Consider the following 12,023-nt stretch of genomic DNA (forward strand, 5'->3'; position numbering starts at 1 on the left):
TAAAGTTATTATTGAACCATAATTAAGTAGATGTCCCATAATTTATGGATCACTGCAAAGGTCAATCAACAGTCTTTTATCAGTGAAAATTGTATTTAAAAATATTTACACAGTGTGAAGTTACAGTCGATTTTGTAACTAGAAATGAACTAATTTTTCAAGAAATATTCAAAATATTTGTGATCATAAATCAGAAACTATCGGGTGTATAGAGCTAAACATTTGCATGAGTGATAAGCATCACAGGTACTCCAAACACACCAAATTTCGTCAAAATCCGAATGACCCCTCTGCTGCACAGAAACAAAAAGTTTCACTACGATAAACATTCCATAACTAGATCATTTCAACCAGGAGATCCAGTTTGGCTGTCCGTCCCAACAAGTGGTAAATTGAAACCTAGATGGGAAGGCAAGTGGACTGTTGTGGAACTTAAAGACTCCCATAAATGTGAAGATTACAAATGGGACAAAGACTAAAGTAGTACACACTAACCGGGTTCAACATAGAAGCATACCACAGACTGATAACACAATACCAACACATGGACACTCTTCATCAAATTGGTGTCCCCCCAAGTTTCACATCATGTCATAGAGTCTGCTTCTCAATAACGTTATCCACAATGCAGCATAAGACCACCAGACTGGTTTTAACCTTAGTAACTTACCAAGCTTGGGACAAGCTTATTAGAAAGGGGGTGATTGTAATGTAACTGATCTATTATATTATGTATTTATTTGTCTGTACCCACAAGCTGTAATTATAATGAATGCACGTGTGTCTGTAATTGATTCCAATTAACGTTTGTAGTGTGTGAATGGGTGTGTTAATCCGTGCCGAGTAGACTTCTATTACACAACGGAGATTTGATAATGGTTATGATATTTATGATGATCCATTGTATCTAGACTGGCTGAGGCATGAGCATCCAGATAGTCTCCCAGAACACCTTGATCAACATGCTAATGAGCAGCTCATCAATCCCACTGCTGATGAATTACCACTAAATCAATAAGTAGCTAAGGATCTAATTGACACTTTGGTGGCTAGTGGATCAAGTCTTGAGTTGAGGGCTTGTCGACATCATTTTCTTCAAGTTTGTCATCAACAAGACAGCTTATATCTGAGTTGAAAGGACTTATAATTCCCAAGGCTAATGCAAATAACAAGGACAAAGGATAAGCTCAAGTTTTGACCAGTGATGAAGCTTTAAAAGAACTCATTGAGAAAGAAAAGAGAAAAAAGAAGAGGAGGCTAAACAGAAGAAACGGGAAGAACGAGAAAGAAAGAATATTGAAAAGCAAGAAGAAAAGGCTTGGAAGGATGAAATGAGGCAAAAGAAGTAGGCAGAGAAGGCTTCAAAGAAGAAAACAAAAAAGAAGCAAACAGATTTAGATGCAGAAGATCCTGATCCTGCAATTGAATCAGATGCAGAACCAGAGAGTGGGGTGCAAAGTCATGGGGATGTGCACTTTGTTTTGGTTTGTATGAAATTACAGAGAGAGTGGGTGCAGTGCACAAGGATGACAAGCAAGAAATGGATGCACTCAGATTGTAGAGAATGATATGTATGTGTGTGGACTTTGTAAAATGCTTTTTGTTAATTGCATAGCTATTTGCATGCATAACTCTGTGTGTGAACATTCAATTTTATTCATTTTTCTTGTGGACAATTTTCTTGTACAGCTGATTTGAGAACTGATATTGAATTAGTGGTAGTTCAAACTTTTCGGCTAGTGAAATTCCCCATTTATTGATAACGGTTGATAATTGATAACCAATTTATACACAGAAGTCGATAATAGATTGAGACCGTTGATAATTGCTGGATCGCTATGCAACGCTCTAGTGCTAAGCGGTTTTGACATTTCATAGACGGTGCGGTATTGTCAACTTGATATTGCGGTATGACTAAATTATTGGCATACCTTAGTTTGATGCTATTCATACCTACAGTACTAGATTTAGACCCTAAAATTTCAGTAAACAACAGAATTGTGTTGAAAGCCAATTGCAATACATTTACTGCGGTACATATCCATTCATATGTGTTGTAAGTAGACTTCTTCACACAGGGTATGTTGTTTTAGCTACTAAAAGACTTGTGTTTTAGAATTTACGGTATTTGCGGTAGTTAAAAATTGGATGGTAACAAAAACAGATACCGCGGTTTGACTACACTATTGTCATATTGCTCAGCAATGCTCCACAGCCAATCATTTAACGCTTCTTTGATGGTGGGTTTGAGCTCTGTTAGCAAGGATGGTGAAGAGTGGTGCCATTCGCCTTTAAAATTTCATGATTCTACGATGATGCATGATGAAGTTATAAGAGATTAATGGTTAGTTGGTCGATAATACCTTACATTGTTCATCATTCCATGTAGTAGAAAGAAAAAAGACAAGTAAAATAAATCTCCAAAGCTGGCTGTAGGCTAGATTTGAGGTATGTAATTAGCGTAATTCTTTGAACAGCTGTAATTTGTTCTTGTGTAACAAATGTACTGCTGTAAAACAAATTATCACTTGAATTCTCCACAGGTTGACTTGTTTGCAGTTGAACTCACTATGGAGTGACTTGTAAAGTAGCTAAACTCTCTACAGAAAGACAGTAATGTAGCTGAATTCTCTAACAAGGTGATTTGTTTGCATAGTTGAGCTCTGTAGGGTAACTTGCAATCTCTCTGTAGGCAACTTGTTTGTAGCTGAACTCTCTACATGGTGACTTGTAACATAATTGATCTCTGTATGGGGTGATTTGTTGCATAGCTGAACTCCCTACAGGATGATTAGTAATCTAGCCGAACTCTCTGCAGGGAGACTTACGTATAACATAGCTGAATTCTCTACAGGGTGACATTCTTGTAGCTGAATCCTCCACAAGGTGACTTGTAACATTATTGAACTGTCTATATACAGGGTGACTTGTAATTTAGTCGATTTCTCTACAGAGTGACTTGTGATGTGGGCCTCACCTTGTAAGGAGCCCCAAGAAGGCCTTCAGGGGCTTTACAGCTGCCCCAGAGCTACATTATCCACACATACAAAAAAACTAACGTACAACAACAGCGCAATAGTCCCTGTAGACTTGAAGACACAGGAAGCCTCAGTAAGAGATACCATTTATTAGCCAGTATGCCCAGTAAGTAATGAATATATTTCCAGGTAAAGCAAATGATTACTTATGTATCTTATAGTGATTTTTACATCAAGATCAAAATACTCTAATAGAACAGTCACCCTAATTCAGCAGTTGTACAAATATTCAGCAAACTGTTAATTAAAATCAGTCTAGCATATGGTATAGTGTTTTAAAAATTTCCTAGGTGGTATGCATTTGGCAGAAAGCTTACAATAAAATATGTAAGCTCAAGATACCCTAATAGAGCAGTCACCCTAATACAACAGTCATTAATTAAATATGCAATCTTAGAGGGTCTAATTTTCAATTTTTTTCAGGGGGAGCATACCCCCAGACCCCCTAGATTGGCATGCTTTACATGCTAAAGATATTACCTAGCTATATCAGTTATAAGTGCTCCATTCTCAATTTTTCTTGGGTCCCTTAATTTTTTTGGCGACCCTACAAACAGATGACCATCACTGCAAAAAAAAGCTGTGGTATTTCTATAAACCAGTTATCTATTGCACAGCTAACTAACTGGAAAAATTAGGAATTTTAAGTTTGATTAGGGATCACAGAAATAAAAAAAAGTAGGGAAACAAGGGAGGTTACCTATACTTGCAGAATATACTAGTAGACATTTTAAATCCCTAATTCAGTCTATATATACCCATGACCGAATTAGGAAATTAAATGTCCACTAGTTTATCTGCAGGTAGGCAACCTCCATTGTTTCCCTACCTTTTTTCTATGATCCCTACTCAAACTTAAAATTCCTTACATATACTTGTTTATTTTTTTGTAACATTATTATGACTGGTGAACCCACACATACTGCATCAATAGAAAAGAAGGCACCAGAGTTAATGCTTTCATCTGAATGCACACCCCAGCTATCAATTATTGACTCAAAAGTTAAGTGGCCATTATGCTTCGCTTTCACCTATTTCAGCCCATTACAAACGAAGAACAGTACGATAAGTGTCTCTGCAATCAATCCAGTTGCTCCAGAAAATATGGGTGATCCTCCAGGTATGTTCAACAGCCAATTTTGGCAGGTTTTGATAAACCTGCCTTTTGCCAGTTTTGGCAACATTCGGTATCATATTTTTGCCAATTGTGGCAAAATTAGGCTTATCCCAGATGTTGATGAATTCAGCATTGTCCATATTTTGCCAAATGTAGATCCAACATGTTGCCATTTTTGTCAATCTATTGGGTTCCATATTTTGCAGCTTTTGGATTATTGCCAAAGTTGGAACACCCTTAAAAGCAAAGTCTGGGAATGTAAAGAATTTTATTTTGCCATTGTTGGAAATTTACGAAATGCAACTTCAAAGTTGTGACAACAACAAAATTATGTAAAAGTTATCAATCTTCCAAAACTGGCTCTTTTAAGCCCAAATTTGGCAGGACCTTTTCTGTCAAATTTGGCAGTAATTCATAACCCCCGTTATTGCCAACATTGGCATTATGTGGGATCTGAATTATTGCAAAATAATAGAGCAACGTATTTTCCTTGGGAACTAAGGAGAGTATACACAGCTTTGTCATGGAACCAGTAAGTGCTTCAATTTCTCTCACAAGCATCTTACAGTTATTCCAAAATTGGAAGGTACCGGGTTTTACTTATATAGTGGTGTGTGTAACCATTGATTGTGGGTTTGAGTTTCCATTTTTTGCAAGAAAATAGGATGTTTATAATTATTGTTTTACTGCCAAGTTTGGCAAGCCTATACTTAATGCCAATAATGGAATCTTGGAAATTCTAACTTGCCAATTTTAGAAAATCAAACTTGCCAATTTTGGAAATTCAAACTTGCCAATTTTGGAAATTATAAACTTACCAACATTGAATATTATGAAACTTGCCAATTTTGGTAATTACAGAACTTGCCCATTTTGGAAATTTACCAAGTTTGGACTTATAAACTTGCCAATTTCGGTAGCTATAAAAGCTTCCAGTTTTGAAACCCCAAACTGAAATTCAGCCTAAAAGATAATTTTGCAACTATAAAAGGACATGGAATTTATGCCACTTTCAGAAATAACATAAAGCTTCTAGTGATACATTTTTGAAACAGCTCTAAAAGTTGCCAGTTTTGACAGCTTATGAAGTTGCCAGTTTTTGCAGCTTTTGAAGTTGCCATATTGGCAGCTATAGAAGTTGCCCGTTTTGGCAGCTTTGAAAGTTGCCAGTTTTGGCAGCTTTGAAAGTTGCCAGTTTTGGCAGCTTTGAAAGTTGCCAGTTTTGGCAGCTTTGAAAGTTGCCAAAAATGGCAAATAGTAGGTTTATCAAAACCTGCCAACAATGGTTCAGGAACATACCTCGATAAGCATAATAACCACCCTTATCTGTTGTCAAGTTATGCTTGGCTGGAGGTATCAGTTAGTTAGTTAGTTAGTTAGTCAGTCAACATTAAATTCTGAAAATCAATAGAAACTTTTTGGAAGGGTTTAGGGTTGGTCTGAGACATTTTTGGGCTTGACTGTGCCTAACCAACGCTGACAAGCTGTCATGAGGGAAATTGAGGCTGTGATATTTTTGGCTGGAAAAGCCCAGTTTTTCATGACCTCTAATATATACAGTACAGCTAGTACTACCATACTGTATGATTATTGGTATACTGCTGAAAAACCCTCAGGGAAATTGAATAAACATATGGAAGTACTATCTTCATATCTGTGGTGCCAGGTCACAACACATGGATCAGCTTTGCTGCTTTGTCCCGTTTTCTATAGCAGGACCATGATTACCACCTCAATTAGCAGGTATAAAATGCAATTTGTACCTAGTGAACAACTTACAGTAGCATTGGCTTCAATTGCACAATACAAACAACAGCGAATAGTGTAGTAACTTAGTCTTTGTGTGATAACACATGGACCTTAGTCCCATTAGGCATAAGCACTTTATACTGCATTCTATTTAGTTACTATGCATATAGGGTTACTGACCACTGCGTGATCCATGAAGGCTTGTTAATTTAAAGAGCTAAGAAGCTTTTAGTCTAAACTCAAGTGACCCACAAGAAGCCAGGCCTGAAATGTTGCAGATCACTGGTAAAATCTGGACAGGTTAATGATAATTAAGATCTTATAGAAATCTTAAAGATTTCAAAATCTTGTCCCTGAGTTTGTCGATCCCTCATCTGAATCAGTGGAGTATTGCTAGATGTAATACACTACTATGGTTTAAAAGAATTTATTGCTATTACCTTTGTACATGGAGAGTTCATCAAGAATCGAGGAAGGCCAAGACGAACAGCAAATATCGCCATAACTTTTGAATAAAGTGCTTGTGGAACAATCCACATGTTTCATTTGTTAAACTCATCGAGAGAAGCCTAATGGTACCTTGTTTTTAACCTATGAATGAAGTTCGCAGCAGTTAAAGTGGTAACAACAAATTTTCAGAGCTGCACCAGACAACTACAGTAACCCTCGGTGCTCACACAGTTAATTAATTAACAAGTAATCTTAAAAACCTAACTGCTTAAAGTCACATGCCATGTATAGGTGCATGGTACATACTGTATGCAGTACTGTATGTAGCAGCTTCATGAGGAGCACTTGTGCCCATAATATAACTACTGCATATACAAGCACCATACACTAACTACATACACAGAGTACAAGGGAAATGAAAATTACATTATTATTAACCTCTTCGTAATCTTAACACCAAATGAAGTGTTGATTCATTTCTAATGTTGTATTCAGACAATGTACGAAAATCTTCCAATTGTTTTCCTGCAAAGATCAAATCCTGCTGATCAGGTGGTATACCTTCTCTGTCTTGAATCTTGGCCTTAACATTTTCTATTGTATCTGAGGATACTACATCCAAAGTGAGAGTCTTTCCAGTTGGCATTTTAACAAATATCTGTGGACCTGCATATGCATGTAACATCATATAATTCATATTACTGTGACAGTCACTCAGAATGAGCAGTTATAAATCATGTGTTTGTTTTACACACTCCTTTCATGTATAATAGTACACTGTGCATCCAGAGGAGGTATGACACGCACACGTGAGCGCAGATGTTTTGTACAGGGAAGCTATTTCGTGGTGGTATTAACGAAAAATACGTGCCAATCTAACTCTTTTCTTATGCTTAATTCAACGGTGCAGTCTACCCCATTCAACCTCAGTGGTTCTGTTTCAATATACACAGCCTATTGGAGGAACCATCACGTGATGAATAACTAACCATACGAAATCAAGCCAAGCAGCAACTTGGGAAGAGAGAATCAGTGAAAATCAATTGCACAAGTGTCTAAGTAGCTTTGCGGTTCATCAAATCTTGTCTACGGATTGATTTTCCGCAATTTTACCATTTGAAGAATGCAATTAATGTGAATTCTTTTCAATAGCGCTTAATTCGTGTCATACCTCCTCTGCTGTGCATTATAAAGGGTAATGTATATCTATTGATTTTGTGATGCGAGTTATTATACTGCTGAGCTATGATAAAAGAGTGCAGCCTTTGAACAAAAGGCAGTATAGTGTGCAAAATATGGCATGGCTGCATGATAATAATGTTATGATTATTGCAAAAATGTTACTACAGCTTTTCTCAGCCATACGTATCACATCTATTTCATATTTGAATGCCTGTACTCTTTTCAAAGCTCAGGTGATACATTACTTTCGGCAACTGGCTTGTGTCTACTTGTTTTTGCAACAGATACCCTAGGAAGTTTCTGCTACATAAATTGTTAATTTATTGAGTAAACTGTACTTTTAAGGTTCCTGTATAATAAACACTTTGTTGTTGCATTATAGCAGCAGTTTCTCTTCACTCTACTGTACGTATGTCTTGATTATGTCTTCATTACACCATGACTCTACTGTATGTCTTGATTATATCTTGATTACACCATGACTCTACTGTATGTCTTGATTATGTCTTGATTACACCATGCAATATTTTTCAACCACAATCATAGCACAATTTCCCATCTGTAGCTAATTAGCTAATTTACATCAATTTTTTTTACAGTGGGACACACAATGCCATTAATGTTTCTTTTGTAGGAAAGTGCATATTCAATTATGCTGATAACATTGCCCTACCAGACTACATAGCCCTGATGTACACATGTGTATGTAGGTATGTACTCCAAATGATAAAACATGTACTTGGCTCTAAAAAAAGATGCCTTCATGAAAGTAAAAGTAACTGGCAACTAGGGGTGGGCGGTATTGATCAATATCATACCACGGTATTTTGATTATAAATATTGCGGTATTACTAAATACCTACTAAATATGTACAAGCAAGACACTGACTATTATCCACAATTAATGCTTAACTGTGTTTCTTCTTTTTAGGATTTGGAATGCAGTTGAACAAGTTTTAATTATTCACAATTATAATGTCATACTGTAAACTGTATACAATCACAATTAACAATATTATTTGTCTTGATGAGTTCTATAAGGTTGATAAGCTAGTCTTTCATCATCAAAAAGTTGTACAATAAAAAGCTAATACTTTTATAGATGCCGAAAAACTTACAAGTTTTTTGATAAAAAAACTAGCATATCAACCTTGTCAGGTTTCATAGTAGCTCTGAACGGTGAGACAACATTTCCTGCTGTGCTAAACAGCCTCTCTGATGCCGAACTGGTGGCACAAACACACAAATACTTTTGTGCAAGCTTTGCAAGTACTGGAAAGTTAAACTGCTGCCTTTTCCACCACATCAGTGGATCCTCTTCAAAATCTAGCCTGTGTCCTGACAGATATCCATCTATTTCCTTCATCACAATCTGTCTATGCTGCTCCTCTTGATTGACAGGGGAAGCATGCTCTTGTTCTCTAATCCTAAACTCAAAGTCCTTGAACAAAGTTCCAAGGTTACGTTTCTTCTTTGGGGCTGATGGCTGGAGAGAAGAGTGTGCAACTTCTTGTGTTCTAGATGATTCTGCTCTAGAACTATTCTGCTGTACTTCTTGTAGTTCGTGGCAAACTTCTAAAGCATCATCAGTCACTTTCTGCTTAATGGACATCAACTCAACTTCTTGCACATGCTCAAAGTATTTTACCTTGAAGCGAGGATCTAAGAATGTAGCTACTTGAAGAATTTCATTCACGGTGTCATTTAATCTGCTATAGCGGCCTTTGATGTCATCAACAATACGATGCTTGATATCCCTAGTTAATGCTGTATCTTCAGCACCTTCCTTCAGCAAGTCACTTTCCAACAAATACAGCATTGGGATGACAGCTGACACTGTAGCATACTGCTCCCCTGATAAGATGTCTGTCAAGCCAGACAGTGGTGAGACTGCACTATCAATTGATTCCAGAACATCAAGGTCCTGCCAAGTAGGTACCAGATGGCTAGTAGTGCGGTCACTGCTCAGCACTAATCTGATAGGCTCCTTCTGTTCCAAAATTCTTGATACCATTTTTGACATTGAACCCCACCTGGTAGGGCAGTCCTACAGGTAAGAGAAATATTTCATTTTTTAATTTGTACAAACATGTTTGTACAAACATTGAAACATACTTCACATGTTTGCCTTACTTACTGCAACTAAGGAATGCTGCTTGACATCCATGTTAATCTGAGCTTTTGTCAGTTCCCTTTTCCTCTTCCAGCTCATTGAAAAAGAACTGACAATTTTCCTACACACACCAAGTGCCCGACTGCATCGACTGTCATCTTGCACAGATTTAGTGACAGCAAGGTGTAAGTTGTGGCCAAAACAGGGAAGCCTTAGCCAGTCCAAGATCCTCGCAGCAGAAATGATGTTGCTACCATTGTCTGTTGTAATGCAAATTTGGTTAACAACATCCAAGCTCCAAGTCTCCAATGCTGCTTTCATTGCTTCTGCCAAATTAGCTCCTGTGTGATCCTCAGGTAAGTATTGGGTCTGTAAGCACTTATTACACAGCTGCCATTCATCATTAATGTAGTGTATGGTGTAACTGATATAAGGTACCATCCCCACACTTGACCACATATCTGTTGTTGATGAAAAATGGCTTATCGAGCTAATTTCTTGCTTAACTTGCTGCTTCACGGTGGCATGGAGGCTTGGTAAAGCTATTCTTGAAATATGATTGCGACTTGGAATGTCGTAGCGTGAATCAAAAGTTTTAACCATTTTTCTAAAGCCAGCACCTTCGACGGTATTAATAGGTAAGCAGTCTTTGGCTATGAAATAAGTAATAGAATCGCTTAGTTCCTTCCATTTCTTTCCCTTCCGATCGTATGGCTGTGAGCGGACCATCGCTTCTTGATAAGTAGGTTGATTAACCGGTGGAACGCATCTTGCTCGTCGTTCAGTGGAGTCCTCCTTAGCTTTCACTGCGTCCATAGCCTCTTTGTACACTATTGAGTGATTATTCTTTAAATGTGAAAACAAATTCGAGGTGTTTCCATGTTTAGCCAACACGCGTTTACGACAAAGACGACAAACGGCACTTCCATCGTCAACCACTCTCCCATCAGCACCTTTCTCTAAACCGAAATAATCCCATGCTACACTCTTCGTTCCGGTTTTATTAACAAGTTCTGCCATACCGTACAAGCAACTAGCACCAGCTGGAATAATACGTATACCGTTCGAGAACCGGTTATTTCCGGTATTTTAGGTATATCGGTATGCGGTATTTTTAAATGTTAAATATTTAGTTAATCGGTTTTAAAAATATATTGCACAACAACTAAATACCGGTATACCGCCCACCCCTACTGGCAACTGTAACATTGTTACTTATGGTATTCACTGTATCTGTTATGTATATTGTATCTGTGCATGTGTATTGTATCTGTGCATGTGTGTGCTGTTTTAGATAGTCATTAATTAGAGTAACGCCACAAGGTCACTGTTTACGTTACATTGGAGGTCCGACAAGATAGCGACAAGGATTGTGGAGCGGGGAAGAATGGATAGTGAAGGTTCTCCCAACGCTACCAATGTGCAGGCAACGGAGAAGGATCACCCCTTGGACGACTTTGATTCGGAAGACAAGGAGGAGGGCTCATGGCCGAAAGGAATAGTGTACCCTCTCAATTCTAAGAAGATCGTCATGGAACAATTAAGAAGGCTAGTGAGAATACTTGACGTGTCTTTGGATGGATCCTTGGACACCTTGAGACAACTTATTGAAGGAAAATTAATACAACTAGATCGCGAGCCTCGGAATACACAAGTTGTTGTCTCCAGTGAAGACGCGAGGCTGTATTTGGTGGATGACTCTGGTATTATTAGTGAAGAATGTGAGCACGTGAGTCGTGAAAATTTTAACTCAACACACACTGCTCACGAGACTCCGAATAAGTCACGCACACCCACACCTGAGTTAATTAATGAATCTACTGATGTAGAAGTGCTACGCACGGCGTTACACAAGGCACGCCTCGAAATTGAAGGCCTTCGTGCAGCGATGAATGAACGTGATGTGACATTGACTGGGTTGCGTGCCGAACTTGAGTCTGTCAGAGAAGAACTTGTAGCTAGCAGCAGCGCAACCCAGGCATTGCGTACAGAGATGGGTACACTCAAGCAGTCCTTGAAGTCTCAGACTGCTAAGGCAAAGCAATTTTGGGCACAAAAGTGTGAACAGCTGCTAGCTCATGAAGCTGAACTAGAAGACAAAGATGCTATAATATCCAATTTGCAAGAACAACTTGCCAACCGTAGGAAACACCATCCTGACGCTCTGCAAGATCAGGGAGCAGATCTGATTCAGACCCAGTCGCCAGACACTAGTTTGCTATCAGAAGTGGTGTAGTAGATTGATTTTCACGCATGTGCACATTTGTAACACGCGCGCACTCAGGCATTGTTCAGTTGAGTTGACGGTGTGCATTAAATTGTAGTTGTTCAAAATGATATCCATGTGAATCATTAAACTGTTGCGTTATCACAT

The 12,023-nt window shown here is 38.1% G+C and overlaps 2 protein-coding genes across 4 annotated transcripts in view; both read right to left on the bottom strand.

Moving 5' to 3' along the window:
• LOC136243593 (polyubiquitin-like) overlaps positions 1-12,023 on the bottom strand; it is a 74,941-nt gene that overhangs the window by 11,940 nt on the left and 50,978 nt on the right. For 2 of the 3 annotated variants that reach the window (XM_066035132.1, XM_066035133.1), the window contains one exon: positions 6,793-7,020. The exons of the other annotated variant lie outside the window; for it this stretch is intronic. In XM_066035132.1, the coding sequence (XP_065891204.1) occupies positions 6,793-7,020 (228 nt within the window). The remainder of the gene's footprint in view (positions 1-6,792; positions 7,021-12,023) is intronic. 3 annotated transcript variants of the gene reach the window in all.
• LOC136243595 (E3 SUMO-protein ligase ZBED1-like) lies at positions 8,482-10,831 on the bottom strand. The gene is made up of 3 exons (XM_066035136.1): positions 9,674-10,831; positions 9,185-9,583; positions 8,482-9,133 (listed from the first exon to the last, which is right to left on the bottom strand). The coding sequence occupies exons 1-3, from the start codon at positions 10,667-10,669 to the stop codon at positions 8,651-8,653; spliced, it is 1,878 nt and encodes a 625-aa protein (XP_065891208.1). The 5' UTR covers positions 10,670-10,831; the 3' UTR covers positions 8,482-8,650.

This window comes from Dysidea avara, chromosome 13 (genome assembly GCF_963678975.1).
Source record: "Dysidea avara chromosome 13, odDysAvar1.4, whole genome shotgun sequence".
Taxonomy (NCBI): domain Eukaryota; kingdom Metazoa; phylum Porifera; class Demospongiae; order Dictyoceratida; family Dysideidae; genus Dysidea; species Dysidea avara.

Coding starts and splice junctions, on each gene's coding strand:
- LOC136243595 (XM_066035136.1), bottom strand. CDS start 10,669: ATGGCAGAACTTGTTAATAAAACCGGAACGAAGAGTGTAGCATGGGAT. Junction 9,584..9,673: donor AGCAGCATTCCTTAGTTGCA/GTAAGTAAGGCA, acceptor TCTTACCTGTAG/GACTGCCCTACCAGGTGGGG. Junction 9,134..9,184: donor TCTTAGATCCTCGCTTCAAG/GTAAAATACTTT, acceptor TCCATTAAGCAG/AAAGTGACTGATGATGCTTT.